At 48.0% G+C, this 26,510-nt stretch overlaps 3 protein-coding genes across 3 annotated transcripts in view; 1 reads left to right on the top strand and 2 right to left on the bottom strand.

Moving 5' to 3' along the window:
• Window positions 1–13: 13 nt before the first annotated feature.
• Window positions 14–11,120, bottom strand: LOC146423521 (serine/threonine-protein phosphatase 2A 65 kDa regulatory subunit A beta isoform-like). Its single transcript, XM_085044672.1, has 10 exons — window positions 10,968–11,120; window positions 9,440–9,530; window positions 7,449–7,549; window positions 6,022–6,254; window positions 5,252–5,399; window positions 3,989–4,144; window positions 2,157–2,271; window positions 1,744–1,814; window positions 914–1,048; window positions 14–126 (listed from the first exon to the last, which is right to left on the bottom strand). Exons 1-10 carry the CDS (start codon window positions 11,043–11,045, stop codon window positions 55–57), a joined length of 1,200 nt encoding a protein of 399 aa, XP_084900798.1. The 5' UTR covers window positions 11,046–11,120; the 3' UTR covers window positions 14–54.
• An 864-nt stretch (window positions 11,121–11,984) lies between these two features.
• LOC146423520 (electron transfer flavoprotein subunit beta-like) lies at window positions 11,985–25,679 on the bottom strand. Its single transcript, XM_085044684.1, has 10 exons — window positions 25,564–25,679; window positions 23,393–23,551; window positions 20,170–20,325; window positions 18,387–18,449; window positions 16,111–16,269; window positions 12,831–13,202; window positions 12,729–12,779; window positions 12,542–12,623; window positions 12,343–12,407; window positions 11,985–12,073 (listed from the first exon to the last, which is right to left on the bottom strand). Exons 1-6 carry the CDS (start codon window positions 25,618–25,620, stop codon window positions 13,029–13,031), a joined length of 768 nt encoding a protein of 255 aa, XP_084900810.1. The 5' UTR covers window positions 25,621–25,679; the 3' UTR covers window positions 11,985–12,073; window positions 12,343–12,407; window positions 12,542–12,623; window positions 12,729–12,779; window positions 12,831–13,028.
• A 109-nt stretch (window positions 25,680–25,788) lies between these two features.
• The window catches only part of LOC146423519 (uncharacterized), a 10,116-nt gene continuing 9,394 nt past the window's right edge, over window positions 25,789–26,510 (top strand). The window contains exon 1 of the mRNA XM_085044632.1: window positions 25,789–25,800. Coding sequence (XP_084900758.1) covers window positions 25,789–25,800 — 12 coding nt within the window. The remainder of the gene's footprint in view (window positions 25,801–26,510) is intronic.

The raw sequence follows: 26,510 nt of genomic DNA, 5'->3' as shown, positions 1-26,510 counted from the left end.
ACACAGGTGTGCCCAGGTGTATCTCAGATGTATCCCCATGTTTCCCTATGGGTCTCAGGTGTATCCAGGTGTGCCCAGGTGTATCTCAGGTGTATCCCAGGTGTGCTCAGGTGTGCCCAGGTGTATCTCAGGTGTATCTCAGGTGTGCTCAGGTGTATCCAGGTGTGCCCAGGTGTATCTCAGCTGTATCCCAGGTGTATCCAGGTGTGCCCAGGTGTACCTCAAATGTATCCCCATGTATCCCCAATACCCCCAGGTGTGCCCAGGTATACCCAGGTGTACTCAGGTGTGCCCAGGTGTATCTCAGGTGTGCTCAGGTGTACCTCAAATGTATCCCCATGCATCCCCAATACCCCCAGGTGTGCCCAGCTGTATCCCAGGTGTACCCCAGGTGTATCTCAGGTGTAACCCCAATACCCCCAGGTGTACCCAGGTGTACCCAGGTGTGCCCAGGTGTGCCCAGGTGTGCCCAGGTGTATCTCAGCTGTATCCCAGGTGTGCCCAGGTGTGCCCAGGTGTATCTCAGCTGTATCCCTATGTATCCCAGGTGTGCCCAGGTGTGCCCAGGTGTGTCTCTCACCTCATCCTTGAGCTGTGCCAGGAACAGGGGCAGCAGGTGCTCCACGGTGTAACCCCATGTACCCCAGGTGTGCCCAGGTGTGTCTCAGGTGTATCCCAGGTGTGCCCAGGTGTATCTCAGCTGTATCCCTATGTATCCCAGGTGTATCTCAGGTGTATCCCAGGTGTATCCAGGTGTATCCCAGGTGTACCCCAGGTGTATCTCAGGTGTAACCCCAATACCCCCAGGTGTACCCAGGTGTATCTCAGGTGTGCCCAGGTGTATCTCAGCTGTATCCCTATGTATCCCAGGTGTATCCAGGTGTATCCAGGTGTGCCCAGGTGTGTCTCTCACCTCATCCTTGAGCTGCGCCAGGAAGAGCGGCAGCAGGTGCTCCACGGTGTTGTCCTTGCCCAGGATAGGTGACAATCCCATGATCACCGAGGCCAGAGCTGACTTGACGTGCTGGTTGGCGTCAGAAACCAACTCCTGCCAGGGGAGACAGGTGAGGCACAGGTGAGATTGGGACAGGTGAGACAGGTGAGACAGGTGAGGGACAGGTGAGATTGGCACAGGTGAGACAGGTGAGACAGGTGAAATTGGGACAGGTGAGATAAGGACAGGTGAGATACAGACAGGTGAGACAGGTGAGACAGGTGAGACAGGTGAGATTGGGACAGGTGAGACAGGTGAGATTGGGACAGGTGAGACAGGTGAGAGACACAGGTGAGATACGGACAGGTGAGATAGGGAGAGGTGAGATAGGTGAGAGACAGGTGAGATTGGGAAACATGAGACAGGTGAGATACGGACAAGGGACACAGGTGAAATTGAACAGGTGAGAGAGACAGGTGAGATTGGCACAGGTGAGATTGGCACAGGTGAGATTGGAACAGGTGGGACAGCTGTGTTCCATTCATATCCCACCACTCCAGCTGTCTCCATGTATCCCAGGTGTCCCCAGGTATCCCCAGGTATATCCCAGGTGTATCCCAAATACCCCCAGGTGTATCCCAGGTATCTCCAGCTGTCCCCAGGTGTGTCCCCAGGTGTCCCTAGGTATCCCCACGTGTCCCCAGATGCCCCCAGGTGTATCTCAGGTAACTCAGGTGTCCCCAGGTGTCCCCAGGTGTGTCCCCAGGTGTCCCCAGGTGTGTCCCCAGGTGTCCCCAGGTGTGTCTCACCTTGATGCAGGGCAGGATCTGCCCCATGATCACGGCTTCGCGACAATCCGGGGAGAGATTCTCACAGAACTCTGCGGCAGGTGAGAGAGAGACAGGTGAGATTGGGACAGGTGAGAGAGAGACAGGTGAGAGAGAGACAGGTGAGACTGGGACAGGTGAGATTGGGACAGGTGAGATTGGGACAGGTGAGACAGGTGAGAGACATTTGGGGACATCAGGGACAATTTGGGGACAATTTGGGGACAATATGGGGTCATTTTTCGGCCATTTAAGGTCATTTTTGGGTCACTTTTTGGCTATTTAAGGTCATTTTTGGGGCATTTTGGGCCATTTTCGAAACCTCAGACACAGATGACGTCATCGAGGCCATTTGGGGACAATTTGGGGACAATTTGGGGACGTTTCTGGCTGACCTTTGACCTTGTGGGACGCCGCCGCTCTCACTTCAGCCTCGCAGTCCTTCATGAGGCTCTGGAAAGCTCCAACCAGGTCAGTCTTGGTGATCTCAGGGCCAACGGCGCGCTGGAGCTGCACGACAGGTGGGACAGGTGAGGCTCACCTGGGATTCCCCAAAAATTCCCAAAATTTCCCCGAAATTTTCCTGAAATTCCAGCAAAATTCCATTGAAATTTGGCCAAAATCGACCCAAAATAGCCCCAAAATGCCTCATAATAGCCCCAAAAATGACCCTAAAAGGTGTTCCAGGTGTGCCCAGGTGTGTCAACCTGAAATTCTCAAAAATTCCCAAAAATTATCCCAAAAATTCCTCAAAATTTTCCTGAAATTCCAGTGAAATTCCACTGAAATTTGGCCTAAATAGCCCCAAAATGCCTTGTAATAGACCCAAAATCAGAAAAAATGGTATTTTGAGACATTCCCAGGTGTGCCCAGGTGTGCCCAGGTGTGTCAACCTGAAATTCCCAAAAATTCCCAAAAATTTTCCCAAAAATTCCCTGAAATTCTAACAAAATTCCAGTGAAATTTGACCAAAATAGCCCCAAAATGCCTCACAATAGCCCCAAAAATGACCCCAAAAGGTGTTCCAGGTGTGCCAACCCAGAATTCCCAAAAATTCCCAAAAATTCCCCAAAATTCTCCAAAATTTCTGAAATATTTTCCTGAAATTTCAGTGAAATTCCGTTGAAATTTAGCCAAAATAGACACAAAATGCCTCATAATAGCCACAAAACAACAAAAAATGGTGTTTTGAGACATTCCCAGGTGTGCCCAGGTGTGCCAACCTGAAATTCCCAAAAATTCCAAAAAATTCCCAAAATTTCCCAATTTTCCCGAAATTCCCATGAAAATCCAGCGAAATTTGGCCAAAATAGACCCAAAATGCCTTATAATAGACCCAAAATAAGAAAAAAATGGTGTTTTGAGACATTCTCAGGTGTGCCCAGGTGTGCCAACCTGAAATTCCCAAAAATTCCCAAAATTTTCCCGAAATTTTCCTGAAATTCTAACAAAATTCCAGTGAAATTTGACCAAAATAGACCCAAAATGCCTCATAATAGCCCCAAAAATGACCCCAAAAGGTGTTCCAGGTGTGCCCAGGTGTGCCAACCCGAAATTCCCAAAAATTCCCCCAAAAATTCCCCCAAAAATTCCCCCAAATTCCTCCAAATTTTCCTGAAATTCCAGTGAAATTCCGTTGAAATTTGGCCAAAATAGACACAAAATGCCTCATAATAATAATAAAAACTCAACCCAAATCACCTCAAAACTACCCCAAAACTCCCCCAAATTTCTCTCAAACCACCCCAAACCCTCCCCAGGTGTGCCCAGGTGTGCCAATCTCCGCTCAAGAGATCCTAAAACACCCAAAAATCCCCAAATCTCATCCCTAAATACCCCAAAAATGCCCCAAAATGCCCAAAAAATACCAAAAAAATCCCCCAAAATTCACCCCAAATGACACCCAGGTGTGCCCAGGTGTGCCAATCTCACCTCAAGACATCCCAAATTTCCCAAACCTCATCCCTAAATACCCCAAAAATGCCCCAAAAATGCCCCAAAAATGCCAAAAAAAGCCAAAAAATACCATAAACTCCCCATAATTCACCCCAAACCCTCCCCAGGTGTGCCCAGGTGTGCCAACCTCACCTCCAGAGCTCCCAAAACACCCAAAAATCCCCAAAAATGCCCAAAAAAAAGCCAAAAAATACCCTAAACTCCCTGCAATTCACCCCAAACCCTCCCCAGGTGTGCCCAGGTGTGCCCAGGTGTGCCCAGGTGCGCTCACCTCGGTGAACTTGTCGGCCACCATGTACCTGACCCGCCAGGACTTGTCCTCGGCCGCCTGGCGCAGCGTCGGCATCACCAACCCCTCCAGCTCCTCCTGCGGCAGCAGCTGGGCGATGCTCACACAGGCCTCGACCGCCAGGAGGCGCACAGAGTCCTGCAGGTAAATACAGGTGAGTTACAGGTGTGCTCAGGTGAGTTACAGGTGTGTACAGGTGTGTTACTGTGTGTTAATGTACACTAGGTGTGCCCAGCTGGGCGATGCTCACGCAGGCCTCGACCGCCAGGAGGCGCACTGAGTCCTGCAGGTAAATACAGGTAACCCTCAGGTGTGTTACAGGTGTGTACAGGTGTGTTACTGTGTGTTAATGTACACCAGGTGTGCCCAGCTGGGCGATGCTCACACAGGCCTCCACCGCCAGGAGGCGAACTGAGTCCTGCAGGTGAGAACAGGTGAGTTACAGGTGAGTTACAGGTGTGTACAGGTGTGTTATTGTGTGTTACTGTGTGTTCATGTATGTTAAAATACACCCAGGTGAGCTCAGGTGTGCCCAGCTGGGCGATGCTCACACAGGCCTCGACCGCCAGGAGGCGCACCGAGTCCTGCAGGTAAATACAGGTGTGCTCAGGTGAGTTACAGGTGTGTACAGGTAACCCCAAGTGAGTTCATGTATGTTAATGTATGTTAAAATACACCCAGGTGAGCTCAGGTGTGCCCAGCTGGGCGATGCTCACGCAGGCCTCCACCGCCAGGAGGCGCACAGAGTCCTGCAGGTAAATACAGGTGTGTACCGGTAACCTACAGGTGTCCCCAGGTGTCCCCAGGTGTGTCTCACCTGCTCGTCGGAGGCCAGGCTGGAGAACATGGTGACCCCCAGGTACCCCCAGGTGTGTCCCAGGTGTGTTTCTCTCCCCCCCAGGTGTGTATTTCTCCCTACCAGGTGTGTTTTTCTCCCCCCTAGGTGTGCCCAGGTGTGTCTCACCTGCTCGTCAGACACCATGTTGGCGCACATGGTGATCCCCAGGTGTGTTTTTCTCCACTCTAGGTGTGTTTCGCTCCCCCCCAGGTGTACCCAGGTGTGTTTTTCTCTCTCCAGGTGTATCCCAGGTGTACCCAGGTGAGTCTCACCTGCTCGTCGGAGGCCAGGTTGGAGAACATGGTGATCCCCAGGTGTGTTTTTGTCACCCCAATTGTCCCTCCATGACCCCCAGGTGTGTTTTTCTCTCCCCAGGTGTATCCCAGGTGTGCCCAGGTGAGTCTCACCTGCTCGTCGGAGGCCAGGTTGGAGAACATGGGGATGATCTCGCTCTTGACGTGCTCCAGCTCCAGCACCTTGGCGAACTCGCCCAGCTTGGAGGCGGCGGCGCGGCGCACCATGGGCGTGTCGTCCGAGCACAGGTTCCGGAAGTACCTGGGGACAGGTGGGACACACCTGAGCACACCTGGGGACACCTGGGGACACACCTGGGATACACCTGGGGACAGCTGAGATACACCTGGGAAACACCCTGGTGACTCCAAGTGACCCCAAACCACCCCAAGTGACCCCAAACCCCATTGGTCACTCACTGGTGACCCCAAATGACCCCAAACCCCACTGGTCACTCATTGATGACCCCAAATGCCCCCAAGTGACCCCAAAAGACCCCAAATCCCATTGGTCACTCCCTGATGACCCCAAACCCCCCCAAATGACCCCAAACCGCATTGGCCACTCATTGGTGACCCCAAAATACCCCAAAGCACCCCAAATGACCCCAAGTGACCCCAAATCCCAATGGTCACTCACTGGTGACCCCAAACCACCCCAAACCCCATTGGTCACTCACTGATGACCCCAAATGACCCCAAATGACCCCAACCCCTCCAACCCCATTGGTCACTCACTGGTGCAGCTCGGCCTTGACGGGGCTGGACACTCCCTGGTGACCCCAAGTGACCCCAAACCCCATTGGTCACTCCCTGGTAACCCCAAGTGACCCCAAACCACCCCAAATGACCCCAAGTGACCCCAAGCCCCGCTGGTCACTCACTGGCGCAGCTCGGCCTTGACGGGGCTGGACACTCGCGGGTAGCAGACGCTGAAGAGGCCGCAGGCCGAGGTGCGCGAGGTGAACCAATCGCCTCCGGCCAGCCGCTTGACCAGCGGCACGAAGTGACCCTCCAGGTCGGGCGGCGAGTGCTCGTGGGACACTGACCGCAGCGACTCCACCGCCTTGTCCCGAACCACCGTCTCCTCCACCGTGGCCAGGCTCTCCAGCGGCGGCTGGGGATGGACAGAGTGACCATCAGGTGACCACCAGGTAATCCCAAAATAACCCCTAAGTGACCATCAAGTGACCATTGAATGGCCAGCACTGTCCCTGCTGTCACACCACCGTGGCCAGGCTCTCCAGGGGCGGCTGGGGATGGACAGACGGACAGCAGTGACCATCAGGTGACCACCAGGTGACCACTGACCACCAGGTGTGACCACCAGGAGTGGCTAAATGGCCATCAAATGACCACCGAGTGACCTCCAGTATGTCTAGGTGACCTTCAGGACACCTTCAGCTGACCCTTGGGGTGCTCAAGGGAACCTTAGATGACCCTAGATGACCACCAGGTGTGGCCAGGTGTCACCAGGTTACCACTGACCACATTTAAGCGACCTTCAGGACACCTTCAGCTGACCCTCAGTGTCTCCAAATGACCCTCAGATGACCCTCAATGACCCCCAGGTGTGCCCAGGTGACCACCAGGTGTAACCAGATAACTACCAGCCATGTCTGAATGACCCTCAGTGTTGTCAGGTGACCCTCAGATGACCCTAGCTGACCCCCAGGTGTGCCCAGGTATGTCGAGATGAGAGCCCAGGTATGTTTTTGGTTTCCCCAGGTGTGTTGTTTGCCCCACAAAGTCCATTTTTGGCCCTCCAGGTGAGTTTTTCCCCCCCAGGTGAGTTCCCCTCACCCACCAGCAGGCAGTGCACAAACTCAGGTGTGTTTCTCCCCCCAGGTGAGCTCCCAGGTGAGTTTCCCTACCAGCAGGCAGTGCACAAACTCAGGTGAGTTTTCCCCTCTCCAGGTGAGTTTCTCCCCCCAGGTGAGCTCCCAGGTGAGTTCCCCTCACCCACCAGAGGCAGTGCACAAACTCAGGTGTGAGTTTTTCCCCCCCAGATGAGTCCCCAGGTGTGTTTTTCCCCCCCAGGTGTGATTTTTTCCCCCCTAGGTGAGTCCCCAGGTGAGTTCCCCTCACCCACCAGCAGGCAGTGCACAAACTCAGGTGTGTTTTTCCCCCCTAGGTGAGTCCCCAGGTGAGTTCCCCTCACCCACCAGCAGGCAGTGCACAAACTCAGGTGTGTTTTTCCCCCCCAGGTGAGCTCCCAGGTGAGTTCCCCTCACCCACCAGCAGGCAGTGCACAAACTCAGGTGTGTTTCTCCCCCCCAGGTGAGTCCCCAGGTGAGTTCCCCTCACCCACCAGCAGGCAGTGCACAAACTCAGGTCCCCCGACGAGCGCAGTGAAGGTTCCCAGCTGCTCTGCCAGCGCCAGCAGCACCTCATCCTCGTCGTAGATCGTGTCTGGGGGGACAGGTGGGACAGGTGAGCTGTCAATCATCCCCAGGGCCACGCCCACCGCACCCAAACCACGCCCACATCACCCTGACCACGCCCACTGCCTGACAGCAGCACCTCATCCTCGTCGTAGATCGTGTCTGGGGGGACAGGTGGGACAGGTGAGCTGTCAATCATCCCCCGGGCCACGCCCACCGCACCCAAACCACGCCCACTACATCCAAACCACGCCCACCGCACCCAAACCACGCCCACAGGCTGCCAGCAGCACCTCATCCTCGTCGTAGATCGTGTCTGGGGGGACAGGTGAGCTGTCAATCATCCCCAGGCCACGCCCACCGGACCCAAACCACGCCCACTGCATCCAAACCACGCCCACAATGCACAAGCCACGCCCACTGCCTGCCTATAGTTTGTTGTTTTTATTGTAAATGAGGTTTGGTGGGACAGGTGGGACAGGTGAGGTGACTGACAGGTGTCAATCATCCCCCAGGCCACGCCCACCGCACCCAAACCACGCCCACAGCCTCCTAACCACGCCCACTGCTTGCCTATCATTCATTGTTCTCATTGTAAATGAGGTTTGGTGGGACAGGTGAGGTGACTGACAGCTGTCAATCATCGCCAGGCCACGCCCAGTGGGTCTAAGCCACGCCCACAATGTAGGAATGACAACTACAGCCAATAAAACCCTAAAATTAGGGAAAAATGACCCCAAAATGCCGCAAAAACCACAAAACATCCCCAAAACACCCCAAAAAACCAACAAAACCACCCCAAAAATAGTCCAAAAAACACCCCAAAAAACGCCCCAAAAAATGCCCCAAAATCACCCCAAAAACACGAGCAAAACACCCCAAAACTGCCCTAAAAATTGCCCCAAAATGCCCGAAAATCACCCCAAAAACCACGTGAAAAATGCTCCAAAATCACCCTGAATTTGTGAGAAAAACAACCCCAAACTGCCCCAAAACTGCCCCAAAACCAGCCCAAAAAACCACCTGAAAATCACCAAAAATCACCCAAAAATGCCCCAAAAACACCCCAAGAAACCACCTGAAAATCACCAAAAATCACCCAAAAACCACAAACAAAACAGCCCAAAAATAACCTCCAAAATAGGCAAAAAACACCCCAAAAATAGCCCAAAAACATCCCAAAAAATGCCCAAAAATCACCCCAAAATTTGAGGATTTGTTCCCCAAATTTTTAGGATTTTTTCCCCAAATTTTGAGGTTTTCTCCCTGAATTTTGAGAATTTTTCCCCCAAATTTTGTGATTTCTCCACCACATTTTGAGGTTTTCTAACCCAATTTTTGGAGTTTTCTCCCCCCAGTTTTGGGAATTTCTCCCCCAAATTTTGAGAATTTCTCCCTGAATTTTGGGGATTTCTCCCCCTAATTTTGAGGTGGTTTTTTCCCCCAACTTTTGAGAATTTCTCCCCCAAATTTTGCAGTTTTCTCTCCCCAATTTTGGGGATTTTTTCCCCAAATTTTGGGGATTTTTTCCCCAATTTTTGGAGTTTTCTCTTCCCAATTTTGGAGATTTTTTTTCCCCAATTTTGGAGATTTTCTTTCCCCAATTTTGGAGATTTTTTCCCCCAGTTTTGGGGATTTTTTCCCCAAATTTGGGGTTTTTTTCCCCAACTTTTGAGGATTTCTCCCCCAAATTTTGAGGATTTCTCCCCCAATTTTGGAGTTTTCTCCCCCAAATTTTGACAATTTCTCCCCCAATTTTTGGAGTTTTCTCCCCCAAATTTTCAGGTTTTTCCCCCCCAATTTTTGAGAATTTCTCCCCCAAACTTTCAGGTTTTCTCCCCCCAATTTTAGGGATTTTTTTCCCCAAATTTTGGGGATTTTTTTCCCCAAATTTTGAGGATTTTTTCCCCGAATTTACCGGTGAGGAAAGGCAGAAGTTCACTCCTGGTTCTCTCAACTCCCAAAGCCAAAGCGATGGTCGAGAGTTTCTTGATGCTGTTGAGCCTCAGCTGGGAGGGAAAAATGGGGAGAAAAATCAGGAATTTGGGCAAAAATGGGGGGGAAAATGATGGGGAAAAAATCGGGAAAATGAGGGAAAAAAAATCGGGAAAATGAGGAGGAAAAATCAGAAAAATGAGGAGGAAAAAATCAGAAAAATGAGGGAAAAATGAGGAAAATGAGGGGAAAAATCAGAAAAATGAGAGGAAAAAATCAGGTAAATGAGGGAAAAAAATCAGGAAAATGAGGGGAAAGAATCAGAAAAATTAGGGAAAAACATCAGGAAAATGAGGGAAAAAAATCAGGAAAATTAGAAGGAAAAATCAGGAAAATTTGGAGGAAAAATCAGGAGAATGAGGAGGAAAAAATCAGAAAAATGAGGGAAAAATGAGGAAAATGAGGGGAAAAAATCAGAAAAATTAGGGGAAAAAATCAGGAAAATGAGGAGGAAAAATCAGGAAAATTTGGAGGAAAAATCAGGAAAATGAGGAGAAAAAAATCAGAAAAATGAGGAAAAATCAGAAAAATGAGGAAAAATCAGAAAAATGAGAGAAAAAAATCAGGATAATGAGAGAAAAAAAATCATAAAAGTTAGAGGGAAAAATCAAGAAAACGAGGGGAAAAAAATTCAGGAAAATGAAGCAAAATGGTTGAAAAACAGGTAGGAAAATAAGGGGGAAAAGGAAAGAAAATGAGGAAAAAGGGGAGAAAAATGAGGAAAAAAGCAGAAAAATGGGGAAAAAGTGGGAAAATGAGGAAAAAATTTGGGAAAATGAGGAAAAAGACAGAAAAATGAGGAAAAAGGGCAGAAAAATGAGGACAAAGCACAGGAAAATGGGGAAAGAGTGAAGAAAAAGGCAAAAATAACCCCAAAGTGGCAACCAAACCTCCCCAAGGGGCAACCAAACCCCTCCCGGCTGACTCCGCCCACCCGGCGCGCCGCAGCCAATCAGCGTCGCCGTCTCACAGCACCGCAGCGGCGCCGCGGCAGAGAGCAGCGCCGCGATTGGCTCCTCCCACGTGGGGCAACAGCCAATGAGGAGCGGCGCTGGTTAGGCCTCGCGCTCCTATTGGCTGAGGGGAGGAGGTGGGCGGGGACAGCGCGGCGCTGCCCCGCCGCTAGGGGGCGCCGCGGTGGGCGGGGTGGGTTTCCCTGCCGACCAATCAGAACGCGCGTAACAAACTAAACGCCGCTATCGACCAATCAGAGCGCGCCTTTCACCCGAACCCCCAGGAGGGCCAGCGCTCCCCTCACGCTTGTAACAACGCCGCCCATTGGCCCGCGCCTGAGGGGAGCAGGCCGCCCCAGCCAATCACAGCGGCCGTCTCATAGCCGCGGCCTCCATCGGCCTCAGCGCCGCTCGCTCGCATTGCCCTCCGAACCGCCAGGCCGCGGGAACAGCCCGCGCCTATCGCGACAGAGCCCCTGCGTGTCGCGACAGCGCTACCTGCACGTCCTCGTTGCGCAGCTCGTCGATGAGCACCGCGATGGGGTAAAGCGAGTCGTCGCCGTCCGCCGCCGCCATCTTCGCCGCCGCCCCGGCTCTGAGGGCGCACGGGGCCGCCCGCCCCCGCCTGCAGGGCTTGCCGCGCCGTGATTGGTCGGCGGCTCCCGTCGGCTCTTCCCATTGGTCGAGGCGGCTGTCAGTCTGCGCGCTGGCCCCGCCCATGCGGCCGGGGCGGGGCCTCGAGCGGTGATTGGGCGGCGAGGATGATTGACAGCTCGGGGCGTTGCTAGGCAACCGGAGCCGCTGGGGAACCGAATGGGAGGAACTGGGATGGACTGGGAGGGACTGGGAGGGACTGGGACAAACTGGGACCCCAATAGGATCATACTGGGATTAGCTGGTTGGCAATGGGACAGACTGGGAGGAACTGGGAGCGAACTGGGAGGAACTGGGACCCCGACAGGATCATACTGGGATGGACTGGGATCCCTTGGGGCCAAACTGGGATTTACTGGTTGGCAATGGGAGAAACTGGGAGTGAACTGGGAGGAACTGGGATGGACTGGGAGCCCAGCAGGATCATACTGGGACGGACTGGGATCCCCTGGGGCCAAACTGGGAGCAGACTGGGGCAAACTGGGACAAACTGGGATCCCCTGAGGATCATACTGGGATTTCCTGGTTGGCAATGGGACGAACTGGGAGGAACTGGGATGGACTGGGAGCAAACTGGGAGCAAACTGGGAGCCCAGCAGATCATACTGGGATCAAACTGGGATGAACTGGGAGGAACTGGGACCCCAGCGGATCATACTGGGACAAACTGGGATCAAACTGGGACGAACTGGGAGCAAACTGGGAGCTCCCCAGTGCCGAACTGGTCCATACTGGTTCATACTGGTCTATACTGGTTCATACTGGGCGAAACCCTTGAAAACCCCAAATCCCCCCAAATGTCGCCCCGCCCCCAAGCCACGCCCCCCTTAGGCCACGCCCCCAAGGACCACGATGACGTCATCGATCAGACACGCCTTTATTGGGTGAGAGAAGGGAGTGGGCGGGGCTTGGGAGGGACTGGGATGGAACTGGTTCATACTGGGATTGGACTGAGAGGACACTGGGACAAACCGGGATGAACTGGGATGGACTGGTTTATACTGGTTTATACTGGTTTATACTGGGACGACACAGAAACCATTAAAAAAACCCAGCAGCGCCAAACTGGGAGGCACTGGTTGTTACTGGGATGGCACTGGGGTGGCACTGGGATGAACTGGGATAGACTGGTTTATACTGGGATGGACTGGGATGGACTGGGAGGACACTGGGATGGACTGGGATGGACTGGTTTATACTGGTTTATACTGGTTTATACTGGGATGTCACAGAAACCATTAAAAAAAACCCAGCAGTGCCAAACTGGGAGGCACTGGGATGGAACTGGGATGCCACTGGGATGGCACCAGAAGGCACTCAGCTGAACTGGGCTGAACTGGTTTATACTGGTTTATACTGGGATGAACTGGGACGAACTGCTTTATACTGGGATAAACTGGCGATGAACTAGGATGAACTGGGCTGAACTGGTTTATACTGGGATGAACTGAGATTGGACTGGGATGGCACTGGGATGAACTGGTTTATAGTGGGATTGAACTGGGACGAACTGGGATGGCACTGGGAAGGCACTGGGCTGGCACTGGTTTCTACTGGTTTCTACTGGGATGAACTGGGACGAACAGATTTATACTGGGATTGAACTGGCGATGAACTGGGATGAACTGGTTTATACTGGGATGAACTGGGATGGCACTGGAAGGCACTGGGATGAACTGGGACGAACTGGTTTATACTGGGATGAACTGGGAGGGAACTGGGCTGGCACTGGGCTGAACTGGTTTATACTGGGATGGACTGGGATTGAACTGGTTTATACTGGGCTGAACTGGGAAGGCACTGGTTCATACTGGTTCATACTGGTTCCTACTGGTTCCTACAGTCCATACCAGTCCAAACCAGTCCATACCGGTCCAAACTGGTCCATACTGGTCCATACTGGTCTCAGATCCTCCCTGCCTGCCTCAGTTTCCCCAGCAGGCTCTCCACACTCTCCACCTTCTCCCCTCCCCCCCTGGCTGGAGGTTCTTCGATTTTTAGGATTTTCAGTCGAGAGGAATTTGGGGAAATTCCCAAATCTGCGGCTGGGAGGATCTCCAGGGGCTTCTTCTTGGCTTTCTGGGGAGAAAAACGGGGAGAAAAATGGGGAGTTTGGTTAAAAATGGGGGAAAAATGGGAATTTTGGGGGAAATGTGGGGAAATTGGGGTGAAAAATGGGGAAAAAAATGGGGAATTTCAGTGAAAAATGGGGAAATTCAGGGGGAAATGTGGGGAATTTGGGTGAAAAATGGGGAAAAAATGGGGAATTTTTGGTAAAAAATGGGGAATTTGGGGTGAAAAATGGGGAATTTGGGGTGAAAAATGGGGAAATTCCCAAATCTGCGGCTGGGAGGATCTCCAGGGGCTTCTTCTTGGCTTTCTGGGGAGAAAAACAGGCAGTTTGGTTAAAAATGGGGAAAAAATGGGAATTTGGGGGGAAAAATGGGTGAAAAATGGGAGAAAAACGGGCAGTTTGGTTAAAAATGGGGAAAAAATGGGGAATTTCGGGTGAAAAACGGGAAAAAAATGGGGAAAAAATGGGGAAAAAATTGGGAAAAAATGGGGAAAAAATGGGGAATTTTGGTCAAAAATGGGGAAATTCAGGGGGAAAATGGGGAATTTGGGTGAAAAATAGGGAAAAAATGGGGAATTTTTGGTAAAAAATGGGGAATTTGGGGTGAAAAATGGGACAATTCGGGGAAAAATTGGGGAAAAAATGGGGAAATTCCCAAATCTGCAGCTGGGAGGATCTGCAGGGGCTTCTTCTTGGCTTTCTGGGGAGAAAAACGGGGAGTTTGGTTAAAAAGGGGGAAAACATGGGGAAAACATGGGGGAAAAATGGGGGAAAAATGGGGGAAAAATGGGGGAAAAATGGGGGAAAAATGGGGAAATTCCCAAATCTGCAGCTGGGGAAGATCTTGGCTTTCTGGGGAGAAAAACAGGGAGTTTGGTTAAAAACGGGGAAAAAATGGGGAATTTCGGTGAAAAATGGGGAAAAGATGGAGAAAAAATGGGAAAAATGGGGAAAAATGGGAAAAATGGGGAAAAATGGGGAAAAAATGGGGAAAAATGGGGAAAAATGGGGAAAAATGGGGGAAAAAATGGGGAATTTGGGTGAAAAATAGGGAAAAAATGGGGAATTTTTGGTAAAAAATGGGGAATTTGGGGTGAAAAATGGGACAATTTCGGGGGGAAAAATGGGGAAAAAATGGGGAAATTCCCAAATCTGCAGCTGGGAGGATCTGCAGGGGCTTCTTCTTGGCTTTCTGGGGAGAAAAACGGGGAGTTTGGTTAAAAATGGGGAATTTCAGGGGAAAAATGGGAATTTCGGGTGAAAAATGGGGAAAAAATGGGGAAAAAATGGAAATTTGGGGGGAAATGTGGGGAAATTGGGGGGGAAAATGGGGAAATTCAGGGAAAAAATGGGGAAAAAATGGGGAATTTTGGTCGAAAATGGGGAATTTTTGGTAAAAAATGGGGAATTTGGTGTGAAAAATGGGACAATTTGGGGGAAAAATGGGGAAAAAATGGGAAAATTCCCAAATCTGCGGCTGGGAGGATCTGCAGAGGCTTCTTCTTGGCTTTCTGGGGAGAAAAACAGGGAGTTTGGGGTGAAAGGTGGGGAAATTAACCCAAAAATGTGAGAAAAATGCCCTGAAATTGTCCTGAAAAATACATGAAAAATGCAGGGAAATAGCTCTGAAAATGCCCCAAAAACAGGAGAGAAACTCAGGCAAAAAACCGAGAAAAACAGGAGAGAAAAACGAGGAAAATATGAGGAAAATCATGAGAAAAAACAGGAGAAAAATATAAGAAAAACACGAGAACAACAAAAATGTAACTAAACTCATCCCCAAAAACCAGCCCAAAACGAACCCCAAAATTGCCCCAAAACCACCTCAAAAAAGCTCCAAAATAGCCAAAAAACCACCCCAAAACCCAAACAAATCCACACCAAAAATAGCCCAAAAACTCAACAAAAATACCCCAAAAACCGCCCAGAAATGTTGAGGTGAATCCCAGGAATTTGGGAACAGATTTGGGGAAAATCCCAGAAATTTTGGGAGAAAATTTGGTGATAATCCCAGGAGTTTTCAGACATATTTTGGGGAAAATTCCAGGAATTTGAGGAGAGATTTTGGGACAATCCCAGAAAATTTTGAGACATATTATGCGAAGAATCACAGAAATTTGGGGAGAATGTCAGGAATTTAGGGAGGAATTTAGGAAAGATCCCAGGGATTTGGGGAGAATCCCAGGATTTTGAGGTGGATTTGGGGAGCAATTTGGGAACAAATTCAGGAAAAACCCCCAAAAAAGCTGAAAAAGCTCCCCAAAAAAAGCCAAAAAACCACAAAAACCCCAAAAAACAACAACAACAACAAAAAAAACCCCACAAAAAAACCCCCAGAAAAATCAGAAAAAAAAACCAAAAAAACCACCAAAAAACCTCAAAAACCCAAAAAGAAACGCAAAAAACCTCAAAAACCCCCAAAACCCAAAAAAACCCGAAAAAACCCGAAAAACCCCAAAATACCAAAAACCCCCCAAAACCCCAAAAATCCCAAAAAAAACCCCAAAACCCCAAAACCCACAAAAACCCAAAACCCCAAAACCCCAAAACCCAAAACCCCAAAAACCCCAAATCCCCAAAATCCCAAAAATCCAAAAACCCCAAAACCCCAAAACCCCAAAAATCCCAAAACCCCAAACCCCAAACCCCAAAACCCCAAAACCCCAAAAACCCCAAAACCCCAAAACCCCAAAACCCCAAATCCCCAAAACCCCAAAACCCCAAAAACCCCAAAACCCAAAAACCCCAAAAAATCAGAATAGAAAACCCCAAAACCCCCAAAACCCCTAAAACCCCCCAAAAAACCCCAAAAAAGTCGGAATAAAAACCCCAAAACACCCCAAAAAATCAGAATAAAACCCCAAAAAAACCCAAAAAAATCAGAATAAAACCCCAAACCCCCCAAAAACTCACCATGATGTTGGGCAAGGTGGCATATCTGGGCTCGTTGAGCCGCAGATCCGCCGTGAGAACTGCCGGCAGGTTGAGTTTCAGAGTTTCCAAACCTCCATCCACCTCTCGCTCCACCCTGACTGATCCTCCTGACACCTCAACCCGCGAGGCAAAACAGCCCTGGGGGAGAAAATACCAGTTTGGGGGAGAAAATACCAGTATAAACCGGAAAATTCCCAGTTTGGAATAGGAAATTCCCAGTTTGGGGGGAAAAAATAGCAGTTTGTGGGAGAAAATTACCAGTTTGGGGGAGAAATTACCAGTTTGGGGGGAAAAAATAGCACTTTGGGATGGAAATTCCCAGTTTGGGGGGAGAAAATACCAGTTTGGGGGGAGAAATTCCCAGTTTGGAATAGGAAATTCCCAGTTTGGGGGGAAAATTCCCAGTTTGGGGGAGAAAATAGCAGTTTGGGATGGAAATTCCCAGTATAAAGTGGTAAATTCCCAATTTAGGATGGAAATTCCCAGTTTGGGGGGAAAAAATACCAGTTTGGGATGGGAATGCAATGGAAAAAAAACAGTCTGGGATGGAAAAATAACCAGTTTGGGTGAGAAAAAACCAGTTTGGGGGAGAAATTACCAGTTTGGAATGGGAAATTCCCAGTTTGGGGGAGAAAATAGCAGTTTGGGGGGAAAAATTCCCAGTTTGGGGGCAGAAATACCAGTTTGGGGGGAGAAAATAGCAGTTTGGGATGGAAATTCCCAGTTTGGAATAGGAATGGAATGGAAAAAATAGCAGTTTGGGGTGAAAAAATACCACTTTGGGGGGAAAAAATACCAGTTTGGGATGGAAATTCCCGGTTTAGAATGGGAAATTCCCAGTTAGTTTGGGGGAAAAATTACCAGTTTGGGGGGAGAAAATACCAGTATAAACCGGAAAATTCCCAGTTTGGAATAGGAAATTCCCAGTTTGGGGGGAGAAAATAGCAATTTGGGGGGAAAAAATAGCAGTTTGGTAATGGGAAATTCCCAGTTTGGGATGGAAAAATACCAGTTTGGGGGAAGAAAGTAGCAGTTTGGGATGGAAATTCCCAGTTTGGGGGAGAAAATACCAGTTTAGGATGGAAAAACCAGTTTGGAATGGGAATGGAATGGAAAAAATACCAGTTTGGGGTGAAAAATTCCCAGTTTGGGGGGAGAAAATACCAGTTTGGGGGAGAAAATTACCAGTTTGGGGTGAAAAATACCAGTTTGGGGAAGAAATAACCAGTTTGGGGGAGAAAATACCAGTTTGGGGAGAGAAATTACCAGTTTGGGATAGAAAAATACCAGTTTGGGATAGAAATAACCAGTTTGAGGGGAGAAAATTACCAGTTTGGGGGGAAAATTAGCAGTTTGGGGGAGAAAATACCAGTTTGGAATGGGAAATTCCCAGTTTGGGGGGAAAAAATAGCAGTTTGGGATGGAAATTCCCAGTATAAACCGGAAAATTCCCAGTTTGGAATAGGAAATTCCCAGTTTGGGGTGAGAAAATACCAGTTTGGGGGACAAAATTACCAGTTTGGGGGGAGAAAATACCAGTTTGAGGGGAGAAAATACCAGTTTGGAATGAGAAAATACCAGTTTGGAGTGGGAATGGAATGGGAAAAAACCAGTTTGGGATGGGAAATTCCCAGTTTGGAATAGGAAATACCAATTTGGGATGGAAAAATTACCAGTTTGGGGTGAGAAAATACCAGTTTGGAACAGGAAATTCCCAGTTTGGAATAGGAATTCCCAGTATAAACTGGTAAATTCCCAGTTTGGGATGGAAATTCCCAGTTTGGATTAGGAAATTCCCAGTACAAACCGGTCCATTCCCAGTTTGGGATGGAAATTCCCAGTTTAAACTGGTCAAATCCCAGTACAAACCAGCCCATTCCCAGTTCAGACCAGTCCATTCCCAGTCCAAACCAGTACAAACCAGTCCATTCCCAGTCCAAACCAGTCCATTCCCAGTCCAAACCAGTACAAACCAGTCCATTCCCAGTACAAACCAGTCCATTCCCAGTACAAACCAGTCCATTCCCAGTTCCCAATACAAATTCCCACAGGGGGTGAATATATCCCACAACCCCCCGCGCCTAGGGGGTGAGTATATCCCACAACCCCCCGCGCCTAGGGGTGAGTATATCCCACAACCCCCCGCGGCAGGAAGCAGTGCATTCTGGGATACACACCCCCCATTACCGCGGTGCACTGTGGGATATATCCCCCCTTGCCCCGGTGTATCCCGGCATGCCCCGCGCGCGGCCTACCTGCGGCCAATCCAACATGGCGGCGAGCAGCTGCCCGGTCTGATTGCAGTCGTCATCGATCGCCTGAGGGGAGAATATAGAGATATATATATATATATATATAGGGGATCTAGAGGGGATAGAGGGGAGCTAGAGGGATTTGTAGGGGTCTATAGGGTCTATAGGGTGGAGCAGCTGCCCGGTCTGGTTACAGTCGTCATCGATCGCCTGAGGGGAATATAGAGATATATAGAGATCTATAGGGGATAGAGGGGAGATATAGGGGATAGAGGGGTCTAGAGGGGATGTATGGGGGATAGAGGGGAGCTAGAGGGGATCTATAGGGGTGGAGCAGCTGCCCGGTCTGGTTACAGTTGTCATCGATCGCCTGAGGGGAGAATATAGAGATATATATATATATATATAGGGGATCTGTAGGGGATAGAGGGGTCTAGAGGGGTCTAGAGGGGTGTATAAGGGTCTATAGGGGAGCCTATAGGGGTCTAGAGGGGGTCTGTAGGGATCTAGAGGGGATCTATAGGCGTCTAGAGGGTCTATAGGGGATCTAGAGGGTCTATAGGGTCTATAGGGGTGGAGCAGCTGCCCGGTCTGGTTACAGTCGTCATCAATTGCCTGAGGAGATATAGAGATATATATATACATATATAGGGGATCTATAGGGGATCTATGGGGGATAGAGGGGAGCTAAAGGGGTCTGTAGGGGATCTAGAGGGGTCTATAGGGGTCTATAGGGGATCTATAAGGGATCTATAGGGTGGAGCAGCTGCCCGGTCTGGTTACAATCGTCATCGATCGCCTGAGGGGAGAGAGAAGGGAGATCTATAGGGGATCTAGAGGGGATCTGTAGGGGATCTGAGCTATAGGGGAGCTATAGGGGTCTGTAGGGGTCTATAGGGGAGCTGCAGGGGATCTATAGGGGAGCCTATAGGGGTCTAGAGGGGGTCTGTAGGGGTCTATAGGGGAGCTGCAGGGGATCTATAGGGGAGCCTATAGGGGTCTAGAGGGGGTCTGTAGGGATCTAGAAGGGATCTCTAGGCGTCTAGAGGGTCTATAGGGGATCTAGAGGGGGTGGAGGGAATCTGTAGGGAGCTAGAGGGGATCTGTAGGGTCTATAGGGGATCTAGAGGGGTCTAGAGAGCAGCTGTAGGGGTTTATAGGGGATCTGTAGGGGAGCAATGGGGGATCTATAGGGATCTATAGGATCTATAGGGTGGAGCAGCTGCCCGGTCTGGTTGCAGTCGTCATCGATCGCCTGGGGAGATATATAGGGGAGCTATAGGGGGTCTGTAGGGGTCTATAGGGGATCTTTGGGGCATCTATAGGGGTCTGTAGGGGAGCTAGAGCGGAGCTAGAGGGGATCTAGGGGTCTATAGGGGATCTAGAGGGGTCTGTAGGGGTCTGTAGAGGATCTATAGGGGATATAGGGGTCTGTAGGGGAGCTATAGGGGAGCCTATAGGGGATCTATAGGGGAGCTATAGGGGCCTATAGGGGTCTAGAGGGGATCTATAGGGTCTATAGGGGTCTATAGGGGATCTGTAGGGGATAGAGGTATCTATAGGGTCTATAGGGGATCTATAGGGGAGCCTATAGGGGTCTATAGGGAATCTAGGGGGAGCTATAGGGGATAGAGGGGAGTCTATAAGGGTCTAGAGGGGATAGAGGGGGGTCTATAGGGGAGCTATAGGGGAGCTAGAGGGATCTTTGGGGAATAGAGGTGTCTATAGGGGTCTCTAGGGGATCTATAGGCTCTATAGGGTCTCTATAGGATCCATAGGCTCTCACCTGTTTCCCCAGCAGCACCAGCTGAGGCTGCAGTTTCCCCACCAGCCCGGCCAGCGCTGTGGCTACCTGCAGAGGCCCGGGGGCTACCTGCCCCTCCCCCACCTCGGCCAGCACCGCCCGGTCTGCGCCCACGGCCAGGGCTGTCCTCAGGGTCTCCTGCGGGCAGGAAGGGGTTAAAATATCCTGAAAATATCCCAAAAATGTCCTGAAAATATCCCAAAAATGTAACCCCAAACCAGCCCCGGTCTGCGCCAACTGCCAGGGCTGTGCGAAGGGTCTCCTGCGGGCAGGAAGGGGTTAAAAATATACCCAAAATATCCTGAAATTATCATAAAAATATCATAGAAATATCACTGAAAATATCCTGAAATTATCCCAAAAATATCCTGAAAATATCCTGAAATTATTGACAAAAACACATTGAAATTATCCCAAAAACAGCCGACGGCCAGGGCTGTGCGGAGGGTCTCCTGCGGGGAGGAAGGGGTTAAAATATCCTGAAAATATCCCCCAAAATATCCTGAAATTATCCTGAAATTATCCCAAAAATGTAACCCCAAACCAGCCCCGGTCTGCGCCAGCGGCCAGGGCTGTGCGGAGGGTCTCCTGCGGGCAGGAAGGGGTTAAAAATATCTGAAATTATCCCAAAAATATCCTGAAAATATCCTGAAATTATTGACAAAAAACCATTGAAATTATCCCAAAAACAGCCAACGGCCAGGGCTGTGCGGAGGGTCTCCTGCGGGCAGGAAGGGGTTAAAATATCCCCAAAATATCCTGAAATTATCATAAAAATATCATAGAAATATCACTGAAAATATCCTGAAAATGTCACAAAAATATCCTGAAAATATCCCAAAAATATCCCACGGCCAGGGCTGTGCGAAGAGTCTCCTGCAGGCAGGAAGGGGTTAAAAATATACCCAAAATATCCTGAAATTATCCCAAAAATATCCTGAAATTATCCTAAAAATATCCTGAAAATATCATAGAAATATCACTGAAATATCCTGAAAATATCCCAAAAATATCCCACAGCCAGGGCTGTGTGGAGGGTTTCCTGCGGGCAGGAAGGGGTTAAAAATATACCCAAAATGTCCCCAAAATGTCCTGAAATTATCATAAAAATATCTCCAAAAATATCCTGAAATTATCCCAAAAATATCCTGAAAATATCCTGAAATTATCCTAGAAATGTCACTGAAATCTCCTGAAAATCTCCTGAAAATATCCTAAAAATGTCACCAAAATATCCTGAAAATATCCCAAAAATATCCTGAAATCACCCCAAAAATATCCTGAAAATGTCCTAAAAATATCCCAAAAATATCCCAAAAATATCCTGAAAATGTCCCCAAAATATCCTAAAAATACACTGAAAATATCCTGAAAAAATCCCAAAAATATCCTGAAATTATCATAAAAATATCCTGAAAATATCCTAAAAATGTCACAAAAATATCCTGAAAATATCCCGGAAAAATTTAAAAAAAAAACCCCAAAAAATATCCCCAAAATGTCACAAAAATATCCCAAAAATGTCCCAAAAGTATCCCAAAAATATCCTGAAAATATCCTGAAAATATCCCAAAAATGTCCCAAAAATATCCTGAAAATATCCCAAAAATGTCCCAAAAATATCCTGAAAATATCCTGAAAATATCCCAAAAACCACCAAAACACAACAAAAATATTACAAAAATCAAAATAAAAATCACAACAAAAATCCAACAAAAATCACAATAAAAATCCAACAAAAATCACAATAAAACTACAATAAAATCAAATTAAAACCACAACAAAAATGCAATAAAAACACAATAAAAACACCAAAAAAAGGAACAAAATTACCCAAAAAATACAACAAAAAAAGGTATTTTTTGGGGTATTTTTCAGGTGATTTTGGCTGTTTTTAGGGTGATTTTGGGGTGGTTTTTGGGGTGATTTTGGGGGATTTCAGGATGGTTTTTGGGATGATTTTTAGGACAATTTTGGGATGGTTTTGAGGTGGTTTTTGGGTATTTTTTGGGGTGTTTTTGGGGTGATTTTCTTGCGTTTTCGGGATGGTTTTGCTGTAGTTTTTGGGGCATTTTTTGGCTATTTTTGGGCTGGTTTTGGGCTGATTTTGGGGTGTTTTGGGCTATTTTTGGGGTGATTTTGGGCTGGTTTTGGGCTGATTTTGGGGTATTTTTGCAGGTATTTTTTGGCTGTTTTTGGGGTTTTTTTGGGCTGATTTTGGGCTATTTTTGGGGTGATTTTGGGATGTTTTTGGGCTATTTTTGGGCTGTTTTTGGGGTTTTCTTGGGCTGATTTTGGGCTATTTTTGGGGTGATTTTGGGGTATTTTTGCAGGTATTTTTGGGCTATTTTTGGGCTATTTTTGCAGGTATTTTTGGGCTATTTTTGGGGTGTTTTTGGGGTATTTTTGCAGGTATTTTTTGGGGGGATTTTGGGCTATTTTTGGGCTGATTTTGGGCTATTTTTGCAGGTATTTTTGGGCTATTTTTCCAGGTAATTTTGGGCTGGTTTTGGGGTGATTTTGGGGTATTTTTGCAGGTATTTTTGGGCTATTTTTCCAGGTATTTTTGGGGGGATTTTGGGCTATTTTTGGGGGGATTTTGGGGTATTTTTGCAGGTATTTTTGGGGTGATTTTGTTGCATTTTTGTTGTGGTTTTTTGGCTGTTTTTAGAGCGATTTTCTTGCATTTTCGGGATATTTTCGCTGTGATTTTCAGGGTGGTTTTGGGGTATTTTTGGGTCAATTTTGGGCTATTTTTGGGCTGGTTTTGGGGTGATTTTGGGGTATTTTTGCAGGTATTTTTGGGCTGATTTTGGGCTATTTTTGGGCTATTTTTGGGTTTTTTTTGGGCTGATTTTGGGCTATTTTTGGGGTGATTTTGGGGTGATTTTGGGGTATTTTTGCAGGTATTTTTGGGGTGATTTTGGGCTATTTTTGGGGTGATTTTGGGGTATTTTTGCAGGTATTTTTGGGGTGATTTTGGGCTGGTTTTGGGCTATTTTTGGGCAGGTTTTGGGGTGATTTTCTCTCACCTGGCTGGCCTTGGTGCCCAGAGTTGCCACGATGATCTCACTGACCTTCCCAGCCTCTTTCAGCCTCACAGCTTTTTTGGGTGATTTTGGGCTATTTTTGCAGGTATTTTTGGGGTGATTTTGGGGTGATTTTGGGCTGTTTTTGGGGAGTTTTTGGGGTGTTTTTCTCTCACCTGGCTGGCCTTGGTGCCCAGAGTTGCCACGATGATCTCACTGACTTTTCCAGCCTCTTTCAGCCTCACAGCTTCCTCCAGAGCGATTTCACAGAAAGGGTTCAGAGAGTGTTTGACTCCCTGGGTCTGAACTGCTGAGCCGCCCGGGGCGACCCGGACCTGGGAACGGGGAAATTGGGGAAAAAATGGGATTTTGGGGAAATTTGGGGAAAAATTGGGGTTTTGGGAGAGAAAAATAGGGATTTGGGGGGAAAAATTGGGGAAAAAATGGGATTTTGAGGGAAATTTGGGGAAAAAATTGGGGATTTTAGGGAAAAATTTGGGTTTTGGGAGAGAAATTGGGATTTTTGGAGGGAAAAAATGGGATTTTGGGGGGAAAAATTGGGAATTTGGGAGAGAATTGTATTTTAGGAGAAAAATTGGGATTTTGGGGGAAAAATGATTTTGGGGAAATTTGGGGGAAATATGGGGAAATTGGGAAAAAATTGGGGATTTTGAGGGAAATTTGGGACTTTTGGGGAAAAATTGGGGAAATTTGGGGGAAAAATTGAGATAAATTTGGGAATTTTAGGAAAATTTGGGGATTTTGGGGAAATTTGGGGATTTTGGGGAAAATTGGGGATTTTGGGGAAATTTGGGGAAATTTTGGGGAAAAAATTGGGAATTTTGGGTAAATTGGTGGGATTTGGGAAAATTTGGGAATTTTGGGGGGAAATTTGGAAAAATTTGAGAAAAAATTGGGGATTTTGGGGAAAATTGGGGAATTTGGGGGAAAAATTGGGAAAAATGGGATTTTGGGGGAAAAATGGGAGTTTGGGGAAAAAATTGAGGAATTTGGGGAAAATTTGGGGAATTTTAGGGAATTTTGGGGGAATTCGGGGAAAAATTGGGATTTTAGGGGAATAAGGGAAATTTGGGGGGAAAAATGGGAATTTTGGGGAAAAAATTGGGAAAATGGGGGAAAAATTGGGGATTTTGGGGAAATTTTGGGGATTTTGGGAGAGAAAATGGGGTTATTGGGGGAAAAAAAGGATTTTGGGGGAAAAATGGGATTTTGGGGAAAAATTGGGTTTTGGGGCAAAATGTGAGGGTTTGGGGAGGAAAAATTGGGATTTTCGGGGGGTTTAGGGTGGAAAATTGGAGTTTTGGAAAGAAATTTGGGAATTTTGGGCGAAATTTGGCATTTTGGGGATGAAAGTTGGGATTTTGGAAAGAAATTTGGGAGTTCTGGGGGGGAAAATTGGGATTTTGGGGAAAAAGTTGGGATTTTGGGGGAAATTTGGGGAAAAAAATTAGGGGTTTGGGGAGGAAATTTGGGGGGAAAATTGGGGTTTTTGGGAAAAAAAATGGAGTTTTGGGAGGTTTGAAGTGAAAATTTGGGGATTTGGGGTAGAAAAGTTGGGATTTTGGGGGAAATTTGGAAATTCTGGGGTGAAATTTGGGGTCTTGGGGAGGAATTTTGGGATTTTTGGGCGGAAATTTGGAATTTTCAGGGATTTTGGGGTGGAAATTTGGCTTTTTGGGGGTTTTAGGGGCGGAAATTTGGGATTTTGGGGCGGAAATTGGGATTTTCGGGGATTTTGGGGCGAAAATTTGGGATTTTGGGATAGAAATTCGGAATTTTGGGGCGGAAATTTGGGGTTTTCAGGGACTTCGGGGTGGAAATTTGGGATTTTGGGGAAGAAATTCGGAATTTTGGGGCGGAAATTTGGGATTTTGGGGCGGAAATTTGAGATTTTGGGGGACGAAATTTGGGATTTTCTGGCGAAAATTTGGGATTTTGGGATAGCAATCTGGGATTTTCCGGGAGAAATCTGTGATTTCAGGAAGAAATTTAGGATTTTCGGGGAGGAAATTTGGGATTTTGGGGCAGAAATTTGCGATTTTCGGGCGGAAATTGGGGATTTTAGGGATTTTCGGGCAGAAATTTGAGATTTTGGGGCGGAAATTTGGGATATTTGGGATTTTCGGGCAGAAATTTGGGATTTTGGGGGGGAAATTGGGGATTTTTGGGGGATTTTGGGGCGGAAATTTGGGATTTCAGGGCGGAAATTCGGGAATTCCGGACGCTCCGCCCATTCTCCACTTCCCGGCAATTTGGGAGATTTTCGGGATTTATAGAATTTCGGGATTTTTCCCCCAAATTTGGGGATTTTTTTCCCCAAAATTACCTTGACGGCGAAGTCAATGACGCGCTTCACCCCAACGAGCACGCGCAGAGCCGCCATTGCTAGGCCACGCCCACAAACCCCAAGCCACGCCCACAAACCCCAAACCACGCCCACAAACCCCCAAACCACGCCCACAAACCCTCAAACCACGCCCACGAACCCCACAAGCCACGCCCACCGCCCTAGCCACGCCCACCCCATTCACTCCTATTGATTCCATTGCGCATGCGCGGAAAGGTGAGGCAATATCCTAAGCCACGCCCACCGCGCTGTCAATCAAACTGAGCCCTGAGCCAAGCCACGCCCCCTGGTGGATGACGTAATGCCGAGAGCTGGCGCATGCGCAGTAAAGGCGAAGCGGAAGCGTTTTGGATTTTGGGGTTTTTTGGGGTTTTTTTGGGGTTTTTCTACCTCAAAAAAATCTCAGATTTCTACCCAAAAGGTCTCAGTTTTGTTCCCCAAAAATCTCAGTTTTCTTCCCCAAAAAAAATCTGTTCTCTTCCCCAAAAAAATCTCAATTTTCTTCCCGAAAATTCCTATTTTTCAAAAAAAAAAAATCTCACTTTTCTACCCAAAAACCTCCATTTTCTTCCCCAAAAATTCGCAGTTTTGTTCCCCAAAAAATCTGTTTTCTACCCCAAAAAATCGCAGTTTTTCTACCCAAAAAATCTCTGTTTTATCCCCCAAAAATCCCAATTTTCTTCCCCAAAAATACTCCTATTTAAAAAAAAAAACCCTCAGTTTTCTTTCTCAAAAATTCGCAGTTTTTTCCCCCGCAAAAAATCTGTTTTCTCCCCAAAAATCTCCGTTTTCTACCCAAAAAATCTCAGATTTCTTCCTCAAAAATTTGCAGTTTTGTTCCCAAAAAATCTGCTTTCTTCCCAAAAAATCTCAGTTTTATTCCCAAAAAAATCTGTTTTCTACCTAAAAATCTCAGTTTTCTACCC

The sequence above is a fragment of the Lichenostomus cassidix genome, unplaced genomic scaffold, assembly GCF_008360975.1.
Source record: "Lichenostomus cassidix isolate B80296 unplaced genomic scaffold, HeHo_3.0 HiC_scaffold_37, whole genome shotgun sequence".
NCBI classification, from domain to species: domain Eukaryota; kingdom Metazoa; phylum Chordata; class Aves; order Passeriformes; family Meliphagidae; genus Lichenostomus; species Lichenostomus cassidix.
Note: the sequence above shows the minus strand (reverse complement) of the source record. Positions and strands in the feature narration are given on the sequence as shown.

What these genes read in the sequence shown, in the direction of transcription:
- LOC146423521 (XM_085044672.1), bottom strand. Translation starts at nt 11,045, where the DNA reads ATGGCGGCGGCGGACGGCGACGACTCGCTTTACCCCATCGCGGTGCTC. An exon ending in ACCTGGCCTCCGACGAGCAG is followed by an intron (nt 4,145 to 5,251) that starts GTGAGACTCACC and finishes ATTTACCTGCAG; the next exon opens with GACTCTGTGCGCCTCCTGGC. An exon ending in TGGCCGACAAGTTCACCGAG is followed by an intron (nt 2,272 to 3,988) that starts GTGAGCGCACCT and finishes CCTGTCGTGCAG; the next exon opens with CTCCAGCGCGCCGTTGGCCC.
- LOC146423520 (XM_085044684.1), bottom strand. Translation starts at nt 25,620, where the DNA reads ATGGCGGCTCTGCGCGTGCTCGTTGGGGTGAAGCGCGTCATTGACTTC. An exon ending in CCATGTTGGATTGGCCGCAG is followed by an intron (nt 16,270 to 18,386) that starts GTAGGCCGCGCG and finishes TTTCTCCCCCAG; the next exon opens with GGCTGTTTTGCCTCGCGGGT. An exon ending in CCACCTTGCCCAACATCATG is followed by an intron (nt 13,203 to 16,110) that starts GTGAGTTTTTGG and finishes TTTTCTCCCCAG; the next exon opens with AAAGCCAAGAAGAAGCCCCT.